Source organism: Manis pentadactyla, chromosome 4 (assembly GCF_030020395.1).
Source record: "Manis pentadactyla isolate mManPen7 chromosome 4, mManPen7.hap1, whole genome shotgun sequence".
Classification (NCBI taxonomy): domain Eukaryota; kingdom Metazoa; phylum Chordata; class Mammalia; order Pholidota; family Manidae; genus Manis; species Manis pentadactyla.
In genome coordinates, this window is record NC_080022.1 from 131,804,249 (window position 1) to 131,831,245 (window position 26,997).

Consider the following 26,997-nt stretch of genomic DNA (forward strand, 5'->3'; position numbering starts at 1 on the left):
CCACTGTTGTATGTTTTCACTCCTGAGAATATAAACCAGGATACTGAAGGGACACTACCTGAAATATGAGGAGCTACTGGCTTGACTGAGGATGTGTAACATGAGAAAGGAGATTTGGGGGAGAGTGGTATGGCTATGCTCTTTTTTATTTTTAAGAAATTGGATTCACTGTGACTCTAAGGGCAGCACTCCTAACAGGGACCCCCATGAGAGGACTGGTAAAAGTGATGGTGGTGAACTTTGTGGAGTGATGGGAAGGGCTTAGAATAGGGTTTGGTTAGTGATTCAGTCCCTTTCTAGTTTTCTGATTTTGGACAAAGTAAGTAATTGGTCCTCTATTTCTTTTTTCTCTTTTTTTCTTTTATTTTGGTATCATTAATATAAAATCACATGGGCCACATTGTGGTTACTAGATTCCCCCCATTATGAAGTCCCTACCACATACCCCATTACAGTCACTGTCCGTCAGCATAGTAAGATGCTACAGAGTCAGTGCTTGTCTTCTCTGCCTTCCCCATGACCCTCCCCGACGTTATGTGTGCTAATCGTAATGTCCCTTATTCCCTTCTCCCTCCCTTGGTCTTCTATTTCTTGATTGTAAAATGGAAATTTTATACTTCCCTGATGACAACATGGGATTTTTGCAAATCAAAAAAATATTTTTAACCTTTTTATTAAGGTATGACACCTATACAATAAAGTGTACATATCTTAAGGTTATAGTTTGCTGAATTTTTACATGTGCATCCATCCACCTAGCTACCATGATTGCTTTTCATCCAAGAAGATGGTGATGATTATGATCATAATAATCCCAACAACAGCTAACCCTCAGTAGTGCTCACTAAGTGCTGGGAACCATTTTATAAACTTCATATTCATAGCCACCTTATGGCTCTTTCCATCGCCCTGGGGGCCCCTTCCTGCGCCTGCCCAATCAATCCCTCTGACCTCCATCACAAGTTTTATGAAGATCTCAGGTGGGGAAAAAAGTGTATCTCACTTTATAACCTCAAAGTGCTCTATGACATAATATGACAACATTTTTTTGCCAATTCTGTTATTTAGAAGTTCCTTCAGTGGAGGTCAATTGAGAAAGATCTAGAGAAAATAGAAAAGTGGTGAGAGTCTTGGAAAGAAATAGCAGGCATGAAAGATCTAAAGGGGGAAGTGTGAGGGAGGTAGTTCACTGCCAGGAATTCGAGAGGTGAGATGTAAGTTTGTTCAGGGACAGGGATCACTTGGGATTCTTAAGTGCAGGCAAGGTAAGCATTTTGATTGGATCTTAAAATCTATTTTGGCACTTTAACTGGTAGGTTTGTCCCACATTTATTATCTGTGATCATGGATATATTTGGATTTATTTATGTCATCTTATTTTGTACTTCCTATTTACTCTGCTTTTCCTTTGTTTCTTTTTTCTCTCCTTTACTGTTTCTTTTGAATTGAACCATTTTTCTTTATTCTGTCTCTTCTGGTTTGGGACATACATAGCTCTATGTTTTTAGGGGTTATGAAAATGCCAATAAGTCTTAGTTAATCTTCCCAAATGACTCAAGGATCTTGGTATGCATCCACTTCCCATATACCTTTTTGATTTGATGTTACTATAGGTGGATATGGTTGTCCAGTCTTTTTATTCTTCTTCCTCTGTCTCCCCAGTTGTAGTAGTAGCAATAGTTGTTATTCTTATAGATTTATATAGTCAATATATGTTTACAATTACCAATGTTTACCATTTTCTTTGGTTCATTTTATCTTCTTACAACTCAGGTTTTCTTTCTGGATTCAGTTTGTTTGCTTTTTAACCCTGAGATGAGTCTTTTACAAGAGGAGGTCCCAGCTAGTGTGCCTTGAATGAGTTATATATGCTGAGATGTTGATGCCTTCAGCCCATGAGGTGACAGAGTTGGGTCTGGGGCAGCCAGGACCCTAAAGGCAGTCACCCCTCTCCTCCAGTACAAAACCAGCTTCCTCTGCTTGCCTCAGTGTTCCATAAAAATATGTTCCACATGTGACATAATGTGAAAAGAGTTGATATAACACTATTTAAAAGTTTTTTCAGTGGAGATCTATTAGTAGTAAACACTCTAACTTTTAATCTGGAGAGGGCTTTATTTCAGCCTCAGCCAATGATAGTTTAGCTGGTATAAAACTTCAGCTTCTCAGTTTCCCTCCCCACCCCATCCCTCAGCAGGCTGGCCTTCTATTATTGCAGTTGAGATCTCTGTGGTCAGTCTAGTTGTTATAACTACTGTGTTTCGTTACTAAAGATAAGTATTATTTCTCACTTAGGTAAGGTAAAAGAGGGTAAAAGATTTAAGACTATCAGACACTTTTATATTTCTTACTTGTTAAGTTCCCCTTGAGAAATCAAGAGGGAAAATGATCCTTCTCATTCCGGGTGATCTTGGTTGAGCTGTATCCCAGTGGACTCCAGCGGTCTTTCTCTGATGAAGAAGACCTTAATACTGTTGCGGAGGGCAATGATGTGTATGCCTTCCAAGTCCCTCCACCATCTGGCCAGGAGATGCTCTCAGGTGCTGTGGTGCTTTTCATAATCTTATTTTGTTATAATGAGTTACAGGCTTGAGAGGGTTCTCACTGGTTGCTCATAAGACATTTAGTTTTAATACTTGGACCCATCAGGCTTATTTTCTCAGATATTTGGTGTACAGATGGTTGATGACTATAAATTATTCAATTAATGCAGCCGAGGTTCTCAAAACCTTAATGAGTATCAGAGTTACCTGGAAAGCTTGTGAAAGCAGATTTCTGGGCCCAGGGCTTCTGATTAGTAGGTCAGGGTTGGGGCCTGAGGATTTGTATGTCTAACAGGTCTCAGGTGATGCTGGTCCTGGCATCACACTTTGAGAATCTCTATTCAGAACAGGTGCTTGGGTAACCTTTGTCTTCAGGACTCTGGTGTTCAAGGTCTATGCTTGAAGTAAAATTTTTACAAATTGGAGCAGTAGGTGGCCAAAGAAGTTCAATGATTTTATGTTAACAGTCCCACTTCCCAGTGCTTGCTTTTCCTAAACTTAGGGATGGCCAAGATGGCCAGTTCCTGACAGTCTTTCATTGAGGGTCAGTGTACATTGTGGCCCAATTAAGCCAGGCAAGAAGGCCCGTATCTGTAGAGGGCTCTGGCCAGTGTCACCGGATAGCCCAGATGAGTCCTGTGTCCCGGCCTGGACCGTCAGTCAGCCTAGGTGGCCGGCTGTGGGAACCAGGTGTCTGCAGTTGCCCTGAGTCAACAGGGAGGCTCTGGGCATGGGACACGACATTGACTGGCTGGCCCTGATTGTAACTCAGTGAGACAAGCCCTCATTTCAAATTCAAATTTTTAGGTGATACATCTGTGCCTTAAAAGCCAAATTTTCAGAAGTGATTGGAAATTGAGGATAGTCTAATTCTTCTTCCTCAAGGGTAAAGATTCTTACCTTCCCTGTGTGCTACTTATGCTGATTTTCTGAGACCATGGTTCCTCTGCAGTTCCCTGATTAAGGCATAAAAGCAACCAAACTCATTTTTTGAGTAATTTTGAGACTGGGTTTCAAACACGTTAAAATCTCTGCCCACATTTTAAAATTGCTGGCTGAACACAATGGTGAAAACCACCACGTGTGTGATCTTCATATGCCATGCCAAATGGCACAAGTGCGACAAACCTTACTATCTCTTCCCCTAACCTATTGCTAAGTGTCTCCCAACAGTGGTTAATAGAGAAGTGCTCAAAGAGAAGAGGGGCCGGAGAAGCTGGGGTTCTGACCCCGCAAAGCAGCTCTTTTAAGAATACAAACTCAATTCTCTGTCTTCAGCATGTCCAGCTGGCCTGGCAGTGTCCCTGCGCTTTGCAGTCCGTGGTGGTCAGCGGTCATGCCTGCCCATCCGTAGTGAGAATGCGGTGCTGATCCTCTTCTGTAACTTGGTGGGGTCAGGGCAACAGGCCAGCATGTATGTTGAACTTCATCTTCTTTTAACATAATGTCTGGGATTTATACACATGTACTTGGAATTCTGTCTAGAATATTTCTAATTTGATAAAATGAAACATCCATTATCAAGGCTAATCAACTAGGAGTAGGGAGTTTCTGATCAGGAGGATTGGAAATTGCCGACTCAAGCAGATGGCAAACTTTGCCCTTAACAATTAAGCATCAGAGGCTTTTCTGTTAATTTCAGGAACAATTATTAATTGCTTTCTCTGCTGTTTGGTGCTGTGTCATAAGTCCCAGGCAGTGTTGCAATAAGACAAGCAAAAGGAAACTGGCTGTCACAAAAGAGGGGATGTAATTACCACTATTGGCACATGGTACTGTCATCTGCTCTAAGGGCCAGGGAGAACTGGAAATTGATTAGAACTAATCAAAGAGTTGGAGAAGTGGTTACATAACAAATACACAAAAGCAGGTAGTTTCCTTGTAGAATCCAATTAAAATGTTTAAAAGATATAACACCAATAAAAAATGTTGGGTTGATAGAATGTTTATGAAATGAGTCTAGGGTAATAAAGTCATAAGAAAGCGAGAAAATACTGGGGAAAGGAGGAAGGAAGGATGGCTGTATTAAAACAGAATAAAGCTTTAAGTTTTGAAATACTGTTACAGAGGCAGAAGAATAGTCACTTAAATCAATGAACAGACTAGACCAAAGTATATTTAAGTATTTATTATATGATAAAGACAGTATATTTCACATTACTAGAAAGTGAGCAAATTGTTCAGTATGTCAAGCTGGGCTAATTGTTTGTTTCTTTTTATTTTATTTAATCTATCTTTTTACTCCTGCCATAAATTCACATGTATAAGTCCCAGATTTGATTAGAGAGGTGATTGTGCAAAAGGCCCATAAAATAACTTGAAGATAATGTAAAGGAATATTTTGTCTTTGGGTCAGGGGGTCTGTTTGAACACCTAAGGCAGGAAGCTGTAAAGGGAAAAGATAAGGTTTTAAATACATTTAAAATTTTAAACTAAAAGTAAATTTGAAAGGCAAAGTGCAAATGAGGAAACATAGTTACATCAGGTGACAAGTGAAGGATGTTTATACATCATATAAAAAAACCTGGCTCTCAAATTAGTGAGAGAAATCTCTAGTGAAATGAGGCACAGAAGTTAGCATTAGGTCATAGAAAAAATTCAAGCCTTGGTTAAACTATTCAGCTTCATTAGCAGTAGAAGAAATTCAGTCACAAGATGCTATTGTTAACCTTTTAGATTGGCAAAGAACTTTAAAAAATTGATAATACTCATTCTGGGCAAGGGTCAAGGAATAGGGCACATGCCTCACTGGTAAATTGGTGGGGATTTTCTGGCAGCAGGTTGGAAATAAATAGCTTTGGTCTTTCATTTCCACTTCTGGAACTTTATCCCAAAGAAACAGTTGCTCACATGCACCCAGAGGTGTAGGTGTGTATACAAGAATGTATGTAGTTCCTGCGACGTGCAGGCATTGTTTAAATAAAGAATTGGAAGCAACCTGAATGCCCAACAATAGAAGGTAAGGTAAATAAATTGATCTGTCCATTACAACAGTGGACAGCGCATAATGCCTTTGCCCGCCTAGACACGCCACCTCAGATTTGTGCCTCAGCAGTTTCCTCAACAGTTTCACATTCTTGTCACGCTGAATCTTGCCACAACCTTGTGTGGTGTGGCCGTGGAACAACGGGTGGTCAGTGATCTGTCCAGTGGTACCCATGTCCAAGCTGGAACTGACAGCCACAGCCACATCTGGGTTCTCAGCAGTACGATCTCCCTGCTGTGTGTTGCCTGGGTTGGGAAATGGGAAGCATTCCCAGTTATGAGAATATTCCTGACACATAAAACCATCAGCGTGTCAGCTGCACGGGGTTCCCTCTGGGTTTATCTCTGCCTGCAATATTCTCTTACCCTTCTCTCAACGATGGGGAGAACACCAGGGAAGAATGTTTCTCGGATGGCCGATCATTTGGAGCCATCTCTTTACAGTGCAGTGTCTCCATTTGCAGTGAGGTTCTCTGATGGGCAGTTTTGTGCTGTGCTTTGTGCTGAACTCATCTGATGGAGAGAAGCCCATGAAGAGGCTCGTGGTCTCATGACTGTTGGGGTTTGTTGCTCTTCCCTTTGGTGAAATAACCTGATGTCCTTGGATATTTCAGGTTTGGGCCACCTTTCCTAATAAGGGAAGACAGAGCCATTTCCTGGGCTCAGCTCCAGCAGTGCATTCTCAGCAAGGTCCGCTATCTCATGAAGAGTGAGGCCCCAGTGCAGATCAGTGTGCACGCGTACGTGTGTGTGTGTATGTGTGTGTGTTGAGGGGTAGGGACGGGGGAGGAATGTAGAAGTGGCTCAGGGGAGATGAGAACTTGCTGTCAATGAGGGTTTATATTGTTGTATAAAACAACTTTGATTTATCTGCAAGGCAGAAACCATTTTATGGCCTGTCCTCTCTCCCTCTGTGGTGTTACAAAATACCTTTCACAGACAGAACTTTCTCCTTGTTAAATCTTCCCAAACACCACTGGAATAAAGAGTGGAATTTACATTATTCTTTTCAATTTTGTGTACTTAACGGTTCACCATAGTTCTTCCCAGAGGAGAGCTTATTGCAATAAATTGAAATTTATATATTTGGATCAAAAATTTCAAGGGACTTCAGATGTAACTTCCATGGAAAATTAGAATCGATGTTTATGTCTAAACATGAAAATCTAGATACTAAAAATAATTTTGTCCAGTTTTAAAAACTGAGATTAAAGACTCAAAAGAAAATACCTTTTTAGCCTTGCTCATTTATTTATTCTCAGATTGGTAATTTCCAAATGAAAACTACATATTCTAAAACCATTCCTTTGACCCATAGAGTTTCAGAACTATTCTAGTGGCTGCCTGGCCAAGAAGATGTTGAAATTTGGGGGATGGTGCAGTAGCCTTGGCATTTGTTTCCCCCCAACTATTCTTGGTGAGAACTTCTCATTTGGGGGATGTACCCAACTTACTTCAGAGGCGGTTCTTGATAATTCATGTTTCTTCCTGCTGAGGGAAAATCATACATTTGATTCAGGATTTATACCAAGTATCACTTTGTTAAAGACCTTCTCTACCTTCGTTTCCAACCTTTATCACTAAAAGATTTTGCTCTGTGTGCTGCCCAGCAGATCTACTACAGCTCCCAAATTAGAAACCCTAAGTTCTTTCTAAGTAGGTCAGAATATTTTATAATAGTTTTAGCTTTTCTCCAAACCTGTGCTCCTGATTCTTGAAAGTGAATAAAACCACGTTCATGTGAACATTGTACTCAACTGTCCTTGCTCTGCACTGGGTCACATGTGTACTTGGGCCTCTGCACCTCTGTAGCCACTTTGATTTTAGAAATTGTTCAAAGCAATCGGTGGGGCCAGCAGAATTCTAATACAGACATCCTGCAACTCAGCTGTGGATGCTTTTCCACAGATTCATTGGTAAATGTCTAGGCTGGCTTGATTTTCTGTAGGAATAGTGGTTCTAAATGGCTGTGAGGTGCCCAGGCTGGCCCATCCATTTGACCCATCATGCTCTTAGTACTGCATTAAATATTGGCTCAATATGGTAAAAATTTGAGAAGAATCCATTCACAGTTCTCAACACTGAGCTGAAGGGATTAACAAATAGTGAACATATATTGAATGAATATTCACTGAATTTCCCTAGCCAAGAATAGAGGAAAATCTCTCACAGAAATAACCAATTTTCTGGTCAGAATGAATTCACGTAAATTGTGAAAAAAGAGATTTATCATTGCCAAGACATTTTTTTTTTTTTATTTATTTTTTATTTTTTTATTTTTTAATAATTATTTTTTATTGAAGGGTAGTTGACACACAGTATTACATTACATGAGTTTCAAGTGTACAACACAGTGGTAGAACATTTATATACATAATTCTAGGTTCCAGCTATCACCCTACCAGGCTGTTACAATATCTTGACTATATTCCTTATGCTATACCTTACATCCCGGTTACTAATTTATTTTACCATTGGAAGTCTGTCCTTTTTTTTTTTTTTTTTTTTGTGAGGGCATCTCTCATATTTATTGATCAAATGGTTGTTAACGACAATAAAATTCTGTATAGGGGAGTCAATGCTCAATGCACAATCATTATTCCACCCCAAGCCTAATTTTTGTCAGTCTCCAATCTTCTGAGGCATAACAAACAAGTTTTTACATGTAGAACAAATTCTTACATAATGAATAAGTTACATAGTGAACAGTACAAGGGCAGTCATCACAGAAACTTTCGGTTTTGCTCATGCATTATGAACTATAAACAGTCAGTTCAAATATGAATACTCATTTGGTTTTTATACTTGATTTATATGTGGATACCACATTTCTCTCTTTATTATTATTATTTTTAATAAAATGCTGAAGTGGTAGGTAGATACAAGATAAAGGTAGAAAACATAGTTTAGTGTTGTAAGAGAGCACATGTAGATGATCAGGTGTGTGCCTGTAGACTATGTGTTAATCCAAGCTAGACCAGGGCAATAAAACATCCACGTATGCAGAAGATTTCTCTCAGAATGGGGGGGTGAGGTTCTAAGCCTCACCTCTGTTGATCCCCAATTTCTCACCTGATGGCCCCCCTGCGACTGTGCCTGTCTTAGGTTGTTCCTCCCTTGAGGAATCTTACCCGTCTCTGGCTAACCAGTCATCTTCCGGGGCCATACAGGGAAATGTGAAGTTGGTAAGTGAGAGAGAAGCCTTATTGTTTGAAAAAGTTAGCTTTTTACTTCTTTGCATATTTATGCCCTGTGGCTTCTATGCCCAGCATTTGTCTTGAGGTATCTTTACCACTTGGAAGAATTATGATACTCGGTAAATTTGATATGAGGCACGAATTCTATTTAAGGGTTGTAATTAGGAAGGAAGAAGAAAAGCTATAGAAGTAGCAGACGGAAGAAAACATGGGAAGATTGATTATTTCTTTGACATATCTTCTTGTAGAGTAACTTCAGCATATATAGGTTTTAAGCTACTACTTAAATTGCGCACACACATTAACATAATAGGAGTATAGTTACATAACCAAAGCATATCTGTAATTACCAGCCATCTCCAGTGAAACCAAGAAAACCAGTTAGGCACCTTAGGCATTTGTGAAAACTTATCTATGATATGATGGATATTGTCCAACTGAACTTGAACAGTCTGAGAGAAATCAGACAAATTAAAACAACCCATTCCTGGGGACTGTTCACATGCCATATGTTCTTTTAACAGTAAATAGTCTGTAGTTGTAAGAGTTTGGAGCGCTACAATTTGCACTTCTCCAAATTCTTGGTTGAGTTCCAACAGTATAGATCCAGTCCAATTTTGTTGTTTTACTGTATGCACAGGCCAGCTTAGATATCTCCTTCCTCATTCCCATGGCAGGACCAGGAACTGGTGGGATGAGTGCATCTACAGCTGTAGCAGTGCGTGGATCTTTGTTGGGGTTTTTTGATGATCATCTTCTGGCATGAGTCTTCCAGAGGGTGCAGATGTTGGAAGTTCTTTTTCATATCGTATCTTAGTTCATTTTCGGGGTAGCCCAATTAGGCTTTGATCCTCTGTATAAACACAAACAGACCCTTTGCCTACACTTTTATATGCCCTTTATACCCTTGTGTAGAACTCGTTGGAGGTTACCACTCAGGAACTGCCCTTTTTTTTTTTTTTTTTTTTTTTTTTGCTATCACTAATCTACACTTACATGACGAATATTATGTTTACTAGGCTCTCCCCTATACCACGTCTCCCCTATAAACCCCTTTACAGTCACTGTCCATCAGCATAGCAAAATGTTGTAGAATCACTACTTGCCTTCTCTGTGTTGTACAGCCCTCCCTTTTCTCCTACCCCCCCATGCATGTTAATCTTAATACCCCCCTACTTCTCCCCCCCTTATCCCTCCCTACCCACCCATCCTCCCCAGTCCCTTTCCCTTTGGTACCTGTTAGTCCATTCTTGAGTTCTGTGATTCTGCTGCTGTTTTGTTCCTTCAGTTTTTCCTTTGTTCTTATATTCCACAGATAAGTGAAATCATTTGGTATTTCTCTTTCTCCGCTTGGCTTGTTTCACTGAGCATAATACCCTCCAGCTCCATCCATGTTGCTGCAAATGATTGGATTTGCCCTTTTCTTATAGCTGAGTAGTATTCCATTGTGTATATGTACCACATCTTCTTTATCCATTCATCTATTGATGGACATTTAGGTTGCTTCCAATTCTTGGCTATTGTAAATAGTGCTGCAATAAACATAGGGGTGCATCTGTCTTTCTCAAACTTGATTGCTGCATTCTTAGGGTAAATTCCTAGGAGTGCAATTCCTGGGTCAAATGGTAAGTCTGTTTTGAGCATTTTGATGTACCTCCATACTGCTTTCCACAATGGTTGAACTAACTTACATTCCCACCAGCAGTGTAGGAGGGTTCCCCTTTCTCCACAGCCTCGCCAACATTGGTTGTTGTTTGTCTTTTGGATGGCAGCCATCCTTACTGGTGTGAGGTGATACCTCATTGTAGTTTTAATTTGCATTTCTCTGATACTTAGCGATGTGGAGCATCTTTTCATGTGTCTGTTGGCCATCTGTATTTCTTTTTTGGAGAACTGTCTGTTCAGTTCCTCTGCCCATTTTTTAATTGGGTTATTTGTTTTTTGTTTGTTGAGGCTTGAGAGCTCCTTATATATTCTGGACGTCAAGCCTTTATCGGATGTGTCATTTTCAAATATATTCTCCCATACTGTAGGTATCCTTCTTGTTCTATTGATGGTGTCTTTTGCTGTACAGAAGCTTTTCAGCTTAATATAGTCCCACTTACTCATTTTTGCTGTTGTTTTCCTTGCCCGGGGAGATATGTTCAAGAAGAGGTCACTCATGTTTATGTCTAAGAGGTTTTCGCCTATGTTTTCTTCCAAGAGTTTAATGGTTTCATGGCTTACATTCAGGTCTTTGATCCATTTTGAGTTTACTTTTGTATATGGGGTTAGACAATGGTCCAGTTTCATTCTCCTACATGTAGCTGTCCAGTTTTGCCAGCACCACCTGTTGAAGAGACTGTCATTTCGCCATTGTATGTCCATGGCTCCTTTATCAAATATTAATTGACCATATATGTCTGGGTTAATGTCTGGATTCTCTAGTCTGTTCCATTGGTCTGTGGCTCTGCTCTTGTGCCAGTACCAAATTGTCTTGATTACTATGGCTTTATAGTAGAGCTTGAAGTTGGGGAGTGAGATCCCCCCTACTTTATTCTTCTTTCTCAGGATTGCTTTGGCTATTCGGGGTCTTTGGTGTTTCCATATGAATTTTTGAATTATTTGTTCCAGTTCATTGAAGAATGTTGCTGGTAGTTTCATAGGGATTGCATCAAATCTGTATATTGCTTTGGGCAGGATGGCCATTTTAACGATATTAATTCTTCCTAGCCACGAGCATGGGATGAGTTTCCATCTGTTAGTGTCCCCTTTAATTTCTCTTAAGAGTGACTTGTAGTTTTCAGAGTATAAGTCTTTCACTTCTTTGGTTAGGTTTATTCCTAGGTATTTTATTTTTTTTGATGCAATTGTGAATGGAGTTGTTTTCCTGATTTCTCTCTCTGTTGGTTCATTGTTAGTATATAGGAAAGCCACAGATTTCTGTGTGTTGATTTTGTATCCTGCAACTTTGCTGTATTCCGATATCAGTTCTAGTAATTTTGGGGTGGAGTCTTTAGGGTTTTTTATGTACAGTATCATGTCATCTGCAAATAGTGACAGTTTAACTTCTTCTTTACCAATCTGGATTCCTTGTATTTCTTTATTTTGTCTGATTGCCGTGGCTAGGACCTCCAGTACTATGTTAAATAACAGTGGAGAGAGTGGGCATCCCTGTCTAGTTCCCGATCTCAGAGGAAATGCTTTCAGCTTCTCGCTGTTCAATATAATGTTGGCTGTGGGTTTATCATAGATGGCCTTTATTATGTTGAGGTACTTGCCCTCTATTCCCATTTTGCTGAGAGTTTTTAACATGAATGGATGTTGAACTTTGTCAAATGCTTTTTCAGCATCTATGGAGATGATCATGTGGTTTTTGTCTTTCTTTTTGTTGATGTGGTGGATGATGTTGATGGACTTTCGAATGTTGTACCATCCTTGCATCCCTGGAATGAATCCCACTTGGTCATGGTGTATGATCCTTTTGATGTATTTTTGAATTCGGTTTGCTAATATTTTGTTGAGTATTTTTGCATCTACGTTCATCAGGGATATTGGTCTGTAGTTTTCTTTTTTGGTGGGGTCTTTGCCTGGTTTTGGTATTAGGGTGATGTTAGCTTCATAGAATGAGTTTGGGAGTATCCCCTCCTCCTCTATTTTTTGGAAAACTTTAAGGAGAATGGGTATTATGTCTTCCCTGTATGTCTGATAAAATTCCGAGGTAAATCCATCTGGCCCGGGGGTTTTGTTCTTTGGTAGTTTTTTGATTACCTCTTCAATTTCGTTGCTGGTAATTGGTCTGTTTAGATTTTCTGTTTCTTCCTGGGTCAATCTTGGAAGGTTATATTTTTCTAGGAAGTTGTCCATTTCTCCTAGGTTTCCCAGCTTGTTAGCATATAGGTTTTCATAGTATTCTCCAATAATTCTTTGCATTTCCGTGGGGTCCGTCGTGATTTTTCCTTTCTCGTTTCTGATACTGTTGATTTGTGTTGATTCTCTTTTCTTCTTAATAAGTCTGGCTAGAGGCTTATCTATTTTGTTTATTTTCTCGAAGAACCAGCTCTTGGTTTCATTGATTTTTGCTATTGTTTTATTCTTCTCAATTTTATTTATTTCTTCTCTGATCTTTATTATGTCCCTCCTTCTGCTGACCTTAGGCCTCATCTGTTCTTCTTTTTCCAATTTCGATAATTGTGACATTAGACCATTCATTTGGGATTGCTCTTCCTTTTTTAAATATGCTTGGATTGCTATATACTTTCCTCTTAAGACTGCTTTTGCTGTGTCCCACAGAAGTTGGGGCTTAGTGTTGTTGTTGTCATTTGTTTCCATATATTGCTGGATCTCCATTTTGATTTGGTCATTGATCCATTGATTATTTAGGAGCGTGTTGTTAAGCCTCCATGTGTTTGTGAGCCTCTTTGCTTTCTTTGTACAGTTTATTTCTAGTTTTATGCCTTTGTGGTCTGAAAAGTTGGTTGGTAGGATTTCAATCTTTTGGAATTTTCTGAGGCTCTTTTTGTGGCCTAGTATGTGGTCTATTCTGGAGAATGTTCCATGTGCACTTGAGAAGAATGTATATCCCGCTGCTTTTGGATGTAGAGTTCTATAGATGTCTATTAGGTCCATCTGCTCTACTGTGTTGTTCAGTGCTTCCGTGTCCTTACTTATTTTCTGCCCAGTGGATCTATCCTTTGGGGTGAGTGGTGTGTTGAAGTCTCCTAGAATGAATGCATTGCAGTCTATATCCCCCTTTAGTTCTGTTAGTATTTGTTTCACATATGCTGGTGCTCCTGTGTTGGGTGCATATATATTTAGAATGGTTATATCCTCTTGTTTGACTGAGCCCTTTATCATTATGTAGTGTCCTTCTTTATCTCTTGTTACTTTCTTTGTTTTGAAGTCTATTTTGTCTGATATTAGTACTGCAACCCCTGCTTTCTTCTCACTGTTGTTTGCTTGAAATATATTTTTCCATCCCTTGACTTTTAGTCTGTACATGTCTTTGGGTTTGAGGTGAGTTTCTTGTAAGCAGCATATAGATGGGTCTTGTTTTTTTATCCATTCTGTTACTCTGTGTCTTTTGATTGGTGCATTCAACCCATTAACATTTAGGGTGACTATTGAAAGATATGTACTTATTGCCATTGCAGGCTTTAAATTCGTGGTTACCAAAGGTTCAAGGTTAGCCTCTTTAGTATCTTACTGCCTAACTTAGCTCGCTTATTGAGCTGTTATATACACTGTCTGGAGATTCTTTTCTTCTCTCCCTTCTTGTTCCTCCTCCTCGATTCTTCATATGTTGGGTGTTTTGTGCTGTGCTCTTTCTAGGAGTGCTCCCATCTAGAGCAGTCCCTGTAAGATGTTCTGTAGAGGTGGTTTGTGGAAAGCAAATTCCCTCAGCTTTTGTTTGTCTGGGAATTGTTTAATCCCACCGTCATATTTGAATGATAGTCGTGCTGGATACAGTATCCTTGGTTCAAGGCCCTTCTGTTTCATTGTATTAAATATATCATGCCATTCTCTTCTGGCCTGTAGGGTTTCTGTTGAGAAATCTGACGTTAGCCTGATGGGTTTCCCTTTATAGGTGACCTTTTTCTCTCTAGCTGCCTTTAACACTCTTTCCTTGTCCTTGATCTTTGCCATTTTAATTATTATGTGTCTTGGTGTTGCCCTTCTTGGATCCTTTCTGTTGGGGGTTCTGTGTATTTCTGTAGTCTGTTTGATTACTTCCTCCCCCAGTGTGGGGAAGTTTTCAGCAATTATTTCTTCCAAGATACTTTCCATCTCTTTGCCTCTCTCTTCTTCTTCTGGGACCCCTATAATACGGATATTGCTCCTTTTAAATTGGTCACACAGTTCTCTTAATATTGTTTCATTCCTGGAGATCCTTTTGTCTCTCTCTATGTCAGCTTCTATGCGTTCCTGTTCTCTGATTTCAATTCCATCAATGGCCTCTTGCATTCTATCCATTCTGCTTATAAACCCTTCCAGAGTTTGTTTCATTTCTGTGATCTCCTTTCTGGCATCTGTGATCTCTTTCCGGACTTCATCCCATTTTTCTTGCGTATTTCTCTGCATCTCTGTCAGCATGTTTATGATTCTTATTTTGAATTCTTTGTCAGGAAGACTGGTTAGGTCTGTCTCCTTCTCTGGTGTTGTCTCTGTGATCTTTGTCTGCCTGTAGCTTTGCCTTTTCATGGTGATAGGAATAGTCTTCAGAACTGGGACGAGTGACGGCTGGAAGGACTTCCTTTCTTGTTGGTTTGTGGCCCTCCTCTCCTGGGAGAACAGCGGCCTCTAGTGGCTTGTGCTGCGCAGCTGCGCGCAGACAGGGTTTCTGCTTCCTGCCTGGCTGCTATGGAGTTAATCTCCGCTGTTGCTGTGGGCGTGGCCTGGCTCGGGCAGCTACTCCAAAATGGTGGAGTCGCGTTGGAGCAGGAGCTGCTGGGAGGCTATTTATCTCCGTAAGGGGCCTCCCTGCTCCCTGCAGCCCAGCGGTTAGGGTGCCCAGAGATCCCGGGTTCCCTACCTCTGGATTAAGTGACCCGCCCTGCCCCTTTAAGACTTCCAAAAAGCACCCGCCAAAACAAAACAACGACCACCAAAAAAAAAACAAGAAAAAAAAATTTTTTTAATTAAAAAAAAAAAATTTTTTATTAAAAAAAAAAAAGGTGGTCGTTCGTTTTTCTTTATTCTCCGGTGCCAGTCTCAGGCCTCTGCTCACCGGTCTTTCTGCCCTGTTTCCCTAATATTGGGGTCCCTGTCCCTTTAAGACTTCCAAAAAGCGCTCGCCAAAACAAAGCAGCAAAAAAGCAAAAAAAAAAAAAAAATGGTCGCGCGCTTTTCTTATGTCCTCTGGCGCCCAGCCTCCAGTGCCTGCTCACTGTTCTTGCTGCCCTGTTTTCCCAGTATCGAGGGCCCTGCACTCTGGCCCGGATGGCTGGGGCTGGGTGTTCGGCAGCCCTGGGCTCCGTCTCCCTCCCGCTCTGCCTGCTCTTCTCCCGCCGGGAGCTGGGGGGAGGGGCGCTCGGCTCCCGCGGGGCCGGGGCTTGTATCTTACCCCCTTCGCGAGGTGCTGGATTCTCTCAGGTGTGGATGTGGTCTGAATATTGTCCTGTGTCCTCTGGTCTTTATTCTAGGAAGGGTTGTCTTTGTTATATTTTCATAGATATATGTTGTTTTGGGAGGAGATTTCCGCTGCTCTACTCACGCCGCCATCTTCCGCCCCCTCTGCCAAGACATTTTTTACGGTCACTTTTTAAATTTTCTTTGTGTACAGGCAGAGTAAGCTGCCTCTGTGGGAGAGGTGACTTGATTATGTTGCCATCACACAGCAAGCAATTAGGGGTGCCAGGAGACAGTTTCAGGTCCGTATTGAAGTAACAGTTTCCTTAGGAAGCACACCCTTCTGTGACCAGCCCTGAATCAAAGAGCCTGAAGTCAGCTTGCTTCTAGCCATTGATTTTTTCGCTGTTGAAGCTGCAGGTCAACCAGAGGGTGGTTATGGTCCAGTTTAGCACATACACTCTCTGCACTGCACATTTGGCTCTTTGCAACCGGGTTCCAGTTCACCGCACCGGCCTCGTGTCCCATTGCTCCCTGCATGCGTGAGCTGTGACACCCGCAGGAGCTCACCGACAGCCCACTGAGTGTGTTGGAGTCATGCTTTTTTCCATGTACAATCCCTCTTTCCTGGAATTATGACGCTCCCACCCCTCCCCTGTCTGCATTTCATCAGTGAATGGTGAATTTCAACCTGTATTTCATCAGTGTCTTTTAAGTAGAGATGTCTGCCATTTATCTTTGTCAGAGTTTGGAAGAAATTCTTATTTTTCTCTCTGTTATAGCTGAGGTCAACAGTGGCAATTTTAAGAACTGTGTTTCGTTCACTTGAAGATGCCATGGATTTTTTTTAACTGTGGTAAAATATACATATTTATTTGATCATTCACAAGTGCACATTAACTGTATTCAACAGTGTTGCATTAACCATCAGCATTTTCTGTATCCGAATCTTCATCATCCCTACAAAATCTCTATACCCATTAAACAAGCTCCCCATCCCCCAGCCCTTAGCTCCTGTTAACCTCCATCCGGCTTTTCTGTCCCCGTGGATGTGCCTACTCTAGGTATCTCACGTAAGTGGATGATTCATGCAATATTTGTCCTCTGTGTCTTGTTTTTTTTTTTTTCACTAAGCCAAATATTTTCAAGATTCATACATATTGGAGCATTTGTCAGAATTTGCTTCCTTTTCAAGGTTGAATAGCATTCCCTTGGGTGTATAGCCCACATTTTGTTTATCCATTCATCTTTTAATGGACATGGGTTGTGTCTACCTTTTGACTATTGTGAATAATGCTATTTAAAACACTTCAATTTCAGAAATGTTAGAGTATTAAAAAAAGCATACATCTTAGAATGAAAGCATAGGTGGAATTTCTTATGTGGCCTATTTTATAGTGTATAAACACTTATTAAGCATTTGGTATGTAAAATATACACTAACTTGCTTTTAGATAATTGCCTTCTTTTGGCAATTTGGTGATGATGATAAATCGTCTTAAAATAAGTTAAGTTATCTATTAATAATTAACATAGTTGACTGATTTTTCCATTGACTATGCCAGCACCTGCTCCAGTTACACGTGTGTGACTGAAAAACAGCATGATCATCATTTTGGAAAATTTAATGAGTTCAGCAGTGTTAGGTCACTATGTTGGAAGGTACAGTGTGTCTCTTCTTAAAAAATGAAGCCTTTATAGCTCTAGATTTTGAATACTAATTATTAAGAGAATATTCAAAATAGACTCTAGACAAAAAGAATTACAATTTTGAGTAATTTATTTGCCTGTAGGAGTCTAATTTAAACAGGCCTGATGACCCACCTCCTCCGTCTCTGTCTTGGCAGAACCCAGGATCTCTGTTCGCCATCCGGGTTGTGGGGCTTTCTCTGGCCTGCAGCTACTTATCCCCACAGGACAGCCAGCCCCTCTGTCACTGGGCAGTGGACAGGTAAGGGCATGTTCCAGATTTGGTAAGAGAATGAGTGCGATCTCATTCGACTAGATAAGTGTCCATATGTGTCAGTCAAATTGGTTGCAATCTCAGCTACTCTTGGTCTCCTGACTCCCTGGCAGCAGCCACTATGCCAGGTTTGTACACTTCCTGTGCTTTCAATCCTTATGTCTAGAGCGGACGGAGACGCGGCCACCTCAGAGGTGAGGGAACACCGCTGTTCCCAGAAATAAGTTAACTCGCTCACACTTGCACAGCTAGTTATGGCCAAGCCCAAATTTGAACCCAGATTGGTCTGACTGAAAAACCCGTTCAGTTAAGTCATGCTACTGAATTCAGCCTGTATGTCCCCTGTAGGGTAGGGGAGCCTTCTACCCCTCCACCACTGGCTCCAAACTCTAGATGGTGGGCTATGGCCAGGGGATAAAGCCAGTGTGGCCATGTGTCTGTGGGTCTGGCTTCCTGATTCTCCAGGTGCCCACCTGCAAGGCCTTCCACTGCACCTGGTCTTGGGAAGCAATCCACAGGACCAGCTCAGCGTCTGAGAGGCAGTTTCCCTGTCCGGCTCTTCTGCTCATTTTCCCACAGACACAAAGTTCTCAATAAACATTTCTGATTTCTTGGCTTGGTTAACCAAAGTTGACTGAATCTATGATGTAGGTGTGATATTGTGGTTTATGATAAGGATACATATTTGGTATTCTGGCACAGAGCTCATAAACCCCTTGGAATTTCCGTAGTGATAACAGCAATTAAAGCTGTCCTGTTATTCGTAAGAAGCCTGATTCAAACGCACCTGAGTTTATGTTAATGAGGTGACTTTGGGGAAGTACCTAAAGATGGGGGCTGGTTCCCAGGGGGACCAACTTTGTGGCTCCTGGTTTGGAACTTTCAGACCTTGGAGGAAGGGAGAGGGACTGGAGAGTGGGCCTGATCACCTGTGGCCAGTGATTTAATCAATCATGCCTAGGGAATGAAGCCTCCTTAAGAAGCCTTTTGGCTCAGGGTTTGGAGAGCTTCCGGGTTGGTGAACACATGGAGGTGCTGGGAGGGTGGTGGGCATGGTGGGCTGCACCATCTCCCACGCATGCTCTGGGGCTGTTCCTGATTTATGTCTTTTCCATCCAGCTGTTTCTGACTTATGCCCTTTGATAATAAATCTGAGAGACCCAGCTGTTCCTGAGTTATGCCCTTTTATGATAAACTGACGATCTAGTAAGTAAAATGTTCATCTGAGTTCTGTGAGCCCTTATAGCAAATTAATCAAACCCAAGGAGGGTTATTGGAACCTTTGATTTATAGCCGGTTGGTTGGAAACCCAGAAGACAACCTGGACCTAAGGACTGGCTTCAAAGTGGGGAGGCAGGGGCAGGCCCATGGGATCTGATGCTGTCTTCCCGGAGATAGTGCCAGACTGAGTTAATAGCTTGACGGTGGGGAAAAAGCACACATTGGAATGGCGTCAGAATCATGGTAGAGATGGACCCGTCCTGTGACAAGGAGACCAGGAACCAGAGTAGTAAGCAGGGCAGAAGGTTCTACACCCTGTGCCCCACCCGCACCCTCCCTGATGAGCTGCTGCTCTACAGAATTAGGGACGCAGAAAGTGTTGGCCAGGACCTGCTTGGGCCTGACAGGAAAAAGGGGACAAGGTGGTGGGGAGGCTCCGAGAAGGGCCTGCTTAGAGTGCGAAGGGGCCCCTCATGGCCCTCTGTCTTGGAAGAGAGAACCATGCTACTCAGAGTGCATGCCCCAGAGTACACAAAGAAAGCAAACCTGAAGAAACAAGCAGCAGCAGACTCACAGACACCGAGAAGGGTCCAGCAGTTACCCAAGGTAAGGAGTCGGGGGGGTGAAGGGGATTCAGGGGCACTGTGATTCGCAATACAACAAAAGTAGGTCACGGGGAAGGCAGCGCAGCACAGAGAGGAGAAGTAATAACTCTACAGCAACTTACTACGCTGATGGACAGTGACTGTAATGGGGTGTATGGGGTGCACTTGATAATAGGGGTGAATGTAGTAACCACAATGTTGCTCATGTGAAACCTTCAGAAGATTGTGTAGCAATGATACCTCAATAAAAAAATACAGTGAATATATAACAATTTTATATAACACGTAGTTTTTTTGAAAATTGAACATGTATTTTGTCATCCCCCCATGAGTTATATTTTTACTGTACTTGATAGAAGTATCTATAATTTTTTAGAAAGAAACCAGCCAACAGGCCTTTCATCATAGCTAGTTTGAGAAGCACAGGAACAGAGTCTGGTTGCACAGCAGGCTGATCATGCTGAAGATAGTCCTGCCTGTGGCCACAGTCCCCCGTCACACCTTCTGTCCTCCCCATGTCCCCTGGCAGTTAATGGCCCCTGCCTCCACCCCCACCTCACGAGGACAGCGCTCCCCAGAATCTGATACCGTTGATCCCTTGCCTCCTTCACAGAGCCCACATTCAGCCCCGGGGCCTCCCTAGCCTAGCACCACCTTGCTCTAGAAATGTCTCTTTCTTAAAAATTGTGGAAAAATATGCACAACATAAAATTTACCATCTTAACCATTTTTAAGTATACAGTTTGGTGGCATTAAGTCCACTCACATTGTTGTACGACCATCACCACCATCCATCTCCAGAATGTTTTCATCTTCCCAAACTAACACTCTGTCCCCATTAAACATTAACTCCCCTTTCCCCCTCCCTCAGCCCCTCACAGCACTGCTCTACTTTCTGTTTCTGAACATGACACTCTCGGCATCTCATATGAATGGAATGGGATGGTATTTGCAGTTTGTATCTTTCTTATTTCATTTAGCAGAGGATCTTCAAGGTTCAACCATGCTGTAGCATGTGTCAGAATCGCCTTCCTTTTATGGCTGAACAGTACTCCACTGTATGGCTCTATCCCACTGTGTTTACCTCCTAGAAGTTTCTTTGCTCCCTTGTTGTTCTCCCGCTCAGGGGCCCTCACATGTGGTCGGGCTTCGGTGCTCCGCCGCGGCATGCTTCCCTAGTGTTCCATCCCTGGATGACCTCGGTTCTGTCTACCGCCTTTAGGTCCAGGTCTCTCGGATTTAGATCCAGTCCAGATTTTTCTCTGAGATGCAGACCTTCCCATCGTACCTAAATGTCTCATACACATGCAAGCTAAATGTTTGTCAATGCAAATCTTCTTGCTTAAAACTTTCCTCTTCTGCCTCCTGTGTTTAGATGGTGACAACCATTATCTACTCAGGATCCCAAGCTAGTGACCTGGGAATCACCCTTCATTCCTGCTTCCTGCTTTCTCCTTACATTCAGTCCATCATCAAGTCCTCTTGTTCCAAATCCTGGTGGTTCCTCAGACCTGTTCCCTCCTCTCCACATTTACCACCATTGCACAAGTCCAGGCCCTTATCACCTCAGCCAGACGCCCCGAGAGCCTCCGCTCTGCTGTAACTGCCTCTAGGCCAGTGGCTCTCTCATCCATCTGCTTCTATACCTGTCTGTTTAAAACCCTTGGGTGGCCCACAGGGTAAAGTCCACACTTTGCCGAGTGGTCACAGCCCTGCCCTCTCACCGTGTGGCCGGCCCACTGAACCTCTGCTTGTCGGTCCAGCACACACCCTACACTTTGCTCCTGCTGAACCTCTGCCTGTACAGCCCTTTCCTCTCCCTACTCACCCTTCACCTGGCCAACTCCCACTCTTCCTGTGCAGAAAGTCTGGTCTCTGAAGCAGCTGGGTGCAGTTCCTTCAAGTCCCCATAAACACCCTGGGCACACTGCAGTGGCCTCTCTGCATGTCTCTCCCATTATCAGACTCTGAGCTCCTTCGGGGTAGAGATTATGTCCGTATGTTGCTTAGGATCACATCCTGCCATAAATATCAAATAATGGCCTCTTTCCTGTTTGAGCCAGGGCTGTGATCAGGAGAGAAGATCACGGTGTCTCTTGCATGATTGTTCCCATGTAAGGAGTGAACTTCAGTTATACACACACTTCTCCCCTCTTTGTGCCCTAAGGGGTTTTGTGTAACAGAACCTAAAGATACCGATTCTCCTTTTCCACTCCCATGTTTAGACTCCAGTTGAAAAGTAGAATGAGGAATGAGGCAGAGAGAGATCAACATGTTAGGTTTATTGGTAAGGGTGATAAAAGGATGTGGCTTAGATATGAATCCAATATGTTCCTCGGAATGAAGTACCCCAGCTCCCCAGCTGTGGGCCTTCTGCATTGTGGGGATGGCGAATTTGGGCGTCCCAAAGAAAGAGATGTAGGGATTCAGACAGGCTCCCCAGTATGTCTCCTCTCAGAATTGAATATGTGTCAGTCTGCCAGCATTCCACCTGCAGGGACACGGATGAGGAAGAATGCCAGCCTGCTCCCATTTGAGTCGGAGGAAGGAGTAACCAGGAGGGACTGAGCCGATCCCTCCCCACAGTCCCACCAGCCTGATAAGGCACTTCTCCTCCTCTGAGGGAGTGAAGATGGCGAGGAGGGAGACAGATGCCCGTAGCTTAGTTACCCCCAGTCTACAGAAGGGTGAGGACGGACCAGCACTGTTTGCCCTGAATCAGCAGGGCTCGCCAAGCCGGGAGGGCTTCTCCCAGACCCACCTGGCTCCCTGCCCCCTCCTGGCGCTTGCTCGTCAGGATGACACCACGACCCCACCCCAGACCTGTCACTGCTCACCCACAGGATTTGGTATGAGCTCAAAACCTGTTTTTGAATCATCTAGAAGACAGGGACTCGTGACAGGCCCAGTTTTTTCCCACGATACATTCTGAACGCTGTTAAGTGTTGCCTTTCCCATCACGTGTCTGTCTGACTTCAGGACAAGACCTCACATTCTCCACTCTCTTCCTAACTTGTCTCCTCTGTATGAAGGTCAGCCAACCTTTTTGGAAATGGGCTGAGCCCAAGCCGCTGCAAAGAGCCACAGGTTGACTCACACTGAGAATTTCTGGGTATTTTAGGATGAAGCCTTCAGCGGAGAGCGACTCTCCAGATACCTCCCTTGCTTTACACCGGGCTTTGGGCACATCTAGAGCATCAGGCCTGGGGCTGAGGCACCCGCTGCACCCTGAGAGACGTGGTGAGGCGGCTCGCTGCTTTCTGATGGCTCCTTGTTCTCTCCCCAGGGCTTTGCATCTCAGGAGGCCAGAGGCCCCTCACACATCAAACTGGCCGTGGAGTGGGATAGCTGTGCCAAGGAGCGGTGAGGTCAACAGAATTTGTCTCTGCTGGGGAAAGACGGGGCCAGCCGTGCAAATGAATCTTCCTGGGCCCAGTTTCCCCCCATGTGACCATGAGGCAGTATGCACCCCTCCTGGATGCCATGTGGCCCATGCCTGTATGAAACCCTAATGATAACTGTCTGTTATATAAACAGCTATAGTAATAGTAAGAATGGTAGTTGTGGGTGTCGCCAGCACTGGGAACAGTGACAGTAGTAAATGGTATGTGATGCTTACCCACCCAGCCCGTGCCAGTCACTGATCTGAGCACTTTATACATAGTGCAATTTAACTCATCTTCATCACACCCTATGAGGTAGGTACTACTGTAATCCACATTTTCAGATGTCAGATGTGGAAACCGAGGCCAAAGAGGTTAAACAATGTCACATGCTGTCACACAGCCGATGCATGGCAGAGCTGGGATTTGAACCCAGGTCTTCTGGCTTAAGTCCACATTCTTTTTTTTTTTTTCTGGATTGAAAGGGTTTATTACCTGGCTTGTTCTCTGGCGGTACATCGAGCACTAGTATCTCTGCCTCGGCCCAGAGCACTGGGCCGAGCTCTCTATATAGTGCAATAATAGCTTATTGCCTACAGGTGTGGAAGCAGCAACCCAGCAATGGGCCAGTTATATCATCAGGTGGTTGAAGTTCAGTGAGGATCCTGGCCATGGGAACCCCAACTTCCCCACAAAGAGGAAAATTTTACTTTCATTTTATTCTGTTGTTCTCCTTGATTTCTCTTTTTTTAAACAAATGTTTGCACTGTGCATATAAATAAAGACTGGTTTAAATAAAAATGTTAGCCAGTGTTCGTATAGCAGTTGAATTTTTTTTTTTGAGAGTTTGAGAGGGCATCTCATATTTATTGATCAAATGGTTGTTAACAACAATAAAATTCTGTATAGGGGACTCAATGCGCAGTCATTAATCAACCCCAAGCCTATATCTCAACAGTCTCCAATCTTCTGAAGCATAACAAACAAGTTCTTACATGGTGAACAAGGTCTTACATAGTGAATAAGTTCTTACATGGTGAACAGTGCAAGGGCAGTCATATCACAGAAACTTTCGGTTTTGATCACGCATAATGAACTATAAACAATCAAGTCAGATATGATTATTCATTTGACTTTTATACTTGATTTATATATGGATCCCACATTTCTCCCTTATTATTATTATTATTATTATTTTAAATAAAATGCTGAAGTGGTAGGTAGATGCAAGATAAAGGTAGAAAACATAATTTAGTGCTGTAAGAGAGCAAATGTAGATGATCAGGTCTGTGCCTATAGACTAAGTATTAATCCAAGCTAGACAAGGGCAACAAAACATCCACGAATGCAGAAAATTTCTCTCAGGACAGGGGGGGTGAGGTTCTAAGCCTCACCTCTGTTGATCCCCAATTTATCACCTGATGACCCCCCTGCGACTGTGCCTGTCTTAGGTTGTTCCTCCCTTGAGGAATCTTACCCGTCTCTGGCTAACCAGTCATCTTCCGGGGCCATACAGGGAAATGTAAAGTTGGTAAGTGAGAGAGAAGCAATATTCTTTGAAAAGGTTAGCTTTTTACTTCTTTGCAGATTTATGCCCTGTGGCTTCTATGCCCAGCATTTGTCTTGAGGTGTCTTTACCACTTGGAAGAATTATGATACTCGGTAATTTTCGATATGAGGCACCAATTCTTCTAAAGGGTTGTAATTAGGAAGGAAGAAGAAAAGCTATAGAAGTAGCAGATGGAAGAAAACATGGGAAGATTGATTATTTCTTTGACATATCTTTTTGTAGAGTAACATAAGCATGTATAGGTTTTAAACTACTAATTAAATTGCACAAACACATTAACATAGTAGGAATACAGCTACATAGCAAAAGCAGACCTACAATTACCAGCCATATCCAGTGAAACCAAGAAAACCAGTTAGGTACCCTAGTTATTTGTGAAAACTTATCAATGATATGATGGATATTGTCTAACTGAATTTGAATAGTTTGAGAAAAATCAGACAAATTAAAAACACATTCCTGGGAACTGTTCACATCCCATGTGTTCTTTTAACAGTAGATAGTTTATAGTCGCACCATTTTGGAGCACTGCAACTTGCACTTCTCCTAATTCTTGGTTGAGTTCCGACAGTATAGATCCAGTCAAATTTGTTGTTTTACTGTATTCACGGCCAGCTTAGATATCTCCTTCTTCATTCCCATGGCAAGTCCAGGAACCGGTGGGATGACTGCAGATACAACTGCAACAGCGCCAGGATCTTTGTTGAAGTTTTTGATGTTGATCTTCTGGAATGACCCTTCCAAAGGATGCTGATGTTGGAAGTTCTTCTTCATATCGTATCTTAATTCGTTTTCTGTGTAGCCAAATTAGGCTTTGATACTCTGTATAAACACAAACAAACCCTTTGCCCACACTTTGATATGACCTTTATACCATTGTGAAGAACCTATTGGAGATCACCACACAGGAACTGCTTTTATTATTTTTTTTAAGATAAAGGAATATTATCAGAAAAATGTACTTCCATAGCTGATCATCTGACACCCTTTAAAAGATCAAAATTAAGGATATGTAAAGCATGCATTAATAGTTGATTTGCAGTTAGTTTTATCCTATCAGGGAGTAATCCCCCTTTTCTTTCTCTCTTTTTTTTATTATCATTAATCTACAATTACATGAAGAATATTATGTTTACTAGGCTCTCCCCTATACCAAGTCTCCCCCACAAACCGCATTACAGTCACTGTCCATCAGCATAGCAAAATATTGTAGAATCACTACTTGTCTTCTCTGTGTTGCACAGCCCTCCCCTTTTTCCCACCCCCCACATTATACATGCTAATCATAATACTCCCTTTCTTCTCCCCCACCTTATCCCTCCCTACCCACCCATCCTCCCCAGTCCCTTTCCCTTTGGTAATGGTAGTCCATTCTTGGGTTCTGTGATTCTGCTGCTGTTTTGTTCCTTCAGTTTTTCCTTTGTTCTTATACTCCACAGATGAGTGAAATCTTTTGGTATTTGTCTTTCTCTGCTTGGCTTATTTCACTGAGCATAATACCCTCTAGCTCCATCCATGTTGTTGCAAATGGTAGGATTTGTTTTCTTCTTATGGCTAAATAATATTCTATTGTGTATATGTATCACATCTTCTTTATCCATTCATCTACTGATGGATACTTAGGTTGCTTCCAATTCTTGGCCATTGGAAATAGTGCTGCGATAAACATAGGGGTGCATCTGTCTTTTTCAAACTGGAGTGCTGCATTCTTAGGGTAAATTCCTAGGAGTGGAATTCCTGGGTAAATGGTAAGTCTATTTTGAGCATTTTGAGGAACCTCCATATTGCTTTCCACAATGGTTGAACTAATTTACATTCCCACCAGCAGTGTAGGAGGGTTCCCCTTTCTCCACAACCTCGCGAACATTTGTTGTTGTTTGTCTTTTGGATGGTAGCCATCCTTACTGGTGTGAGGTGATAGGTCATTGTGGTTTTAATTTGCATTTCTCTGATGCCTAGCAATGTGGAGCATTTTTTCGTGTGTCTGTTGGCCATCTGAATTTCTTTTTTGGAGAACTGTCTGTTCTGTTCCTCTGCTCATTTTTTAATTGGATTATTTGTTTTTTGTTTGTTGAGGTGCGTGAGCTCTTTATATATTTTGGATGTCAAGCCTTTATCGGATCTGTCATTTACAAATATATTCTCCCATACTGTAGGGTATCTTTTTGTTCTATTGATGGTGTCTTTTGCTGTACAGAAGCTTTTCAGCTTAATATAGTCCCACTTGTTCATTTTTGCTGTTGTTTTCCTTGCCCGGGGAGATATGTTCAAGAAGAGGTCACTCATGTTTATGTCTAAGAGATTTTTGCCTACGTTTTTTCCTAAGAGTTTTATGGTTTCATGACTTACATTCAGGTCTTTGATCCATTTTGAATTTACTTTTGTGTATGGGGTTAGACAATGGTCCAGTTTCATTCTCTTACATGTCCAGTTTTGCCAGCACCATCTGTTGAAGAGACTGTCATTTCCCCATTGTATGTCCA

The 26,997-nt window shown here is 42.2% G+C and overlaps 1 protein-coding gene across 1 annotated transcript in view; it reads left to right on the forward strand.

Moving 5' to 3' along the window:
• The window catches only part of LOC130683224 (ubiquitin carboxyl-terminal hydrolase 43-like), a 61,822-nt gene extending 38,088 nt beyond the window's left edge, over nucleotides 1-23,734 (forward strand). Inside the window, exons 6-8 of the mRNA XM_057499482.1 lie at nucleotides 17,620-17,723; nucleotides 22,848-22,924; nucleotides 23,544-23,734. Of these exons, the coding sequence (XP_057355465.1) occupies nucleotides 17,620-17,723; nucleotides 22,848-22,924; nucleotides 23,544-23,722 (360 nt within the window). The 3' untranslated portion in view covers nucleotides 23,723-23,734. The remainder of the gene's footprint in view (nucleotides 1-17,619; nucleotides 17,724-22,847; nucleotides 22,925-23,543) is intronic.
• Nucleotides 23,735-26,997: the final 3,263 nt, after the last annotated feature.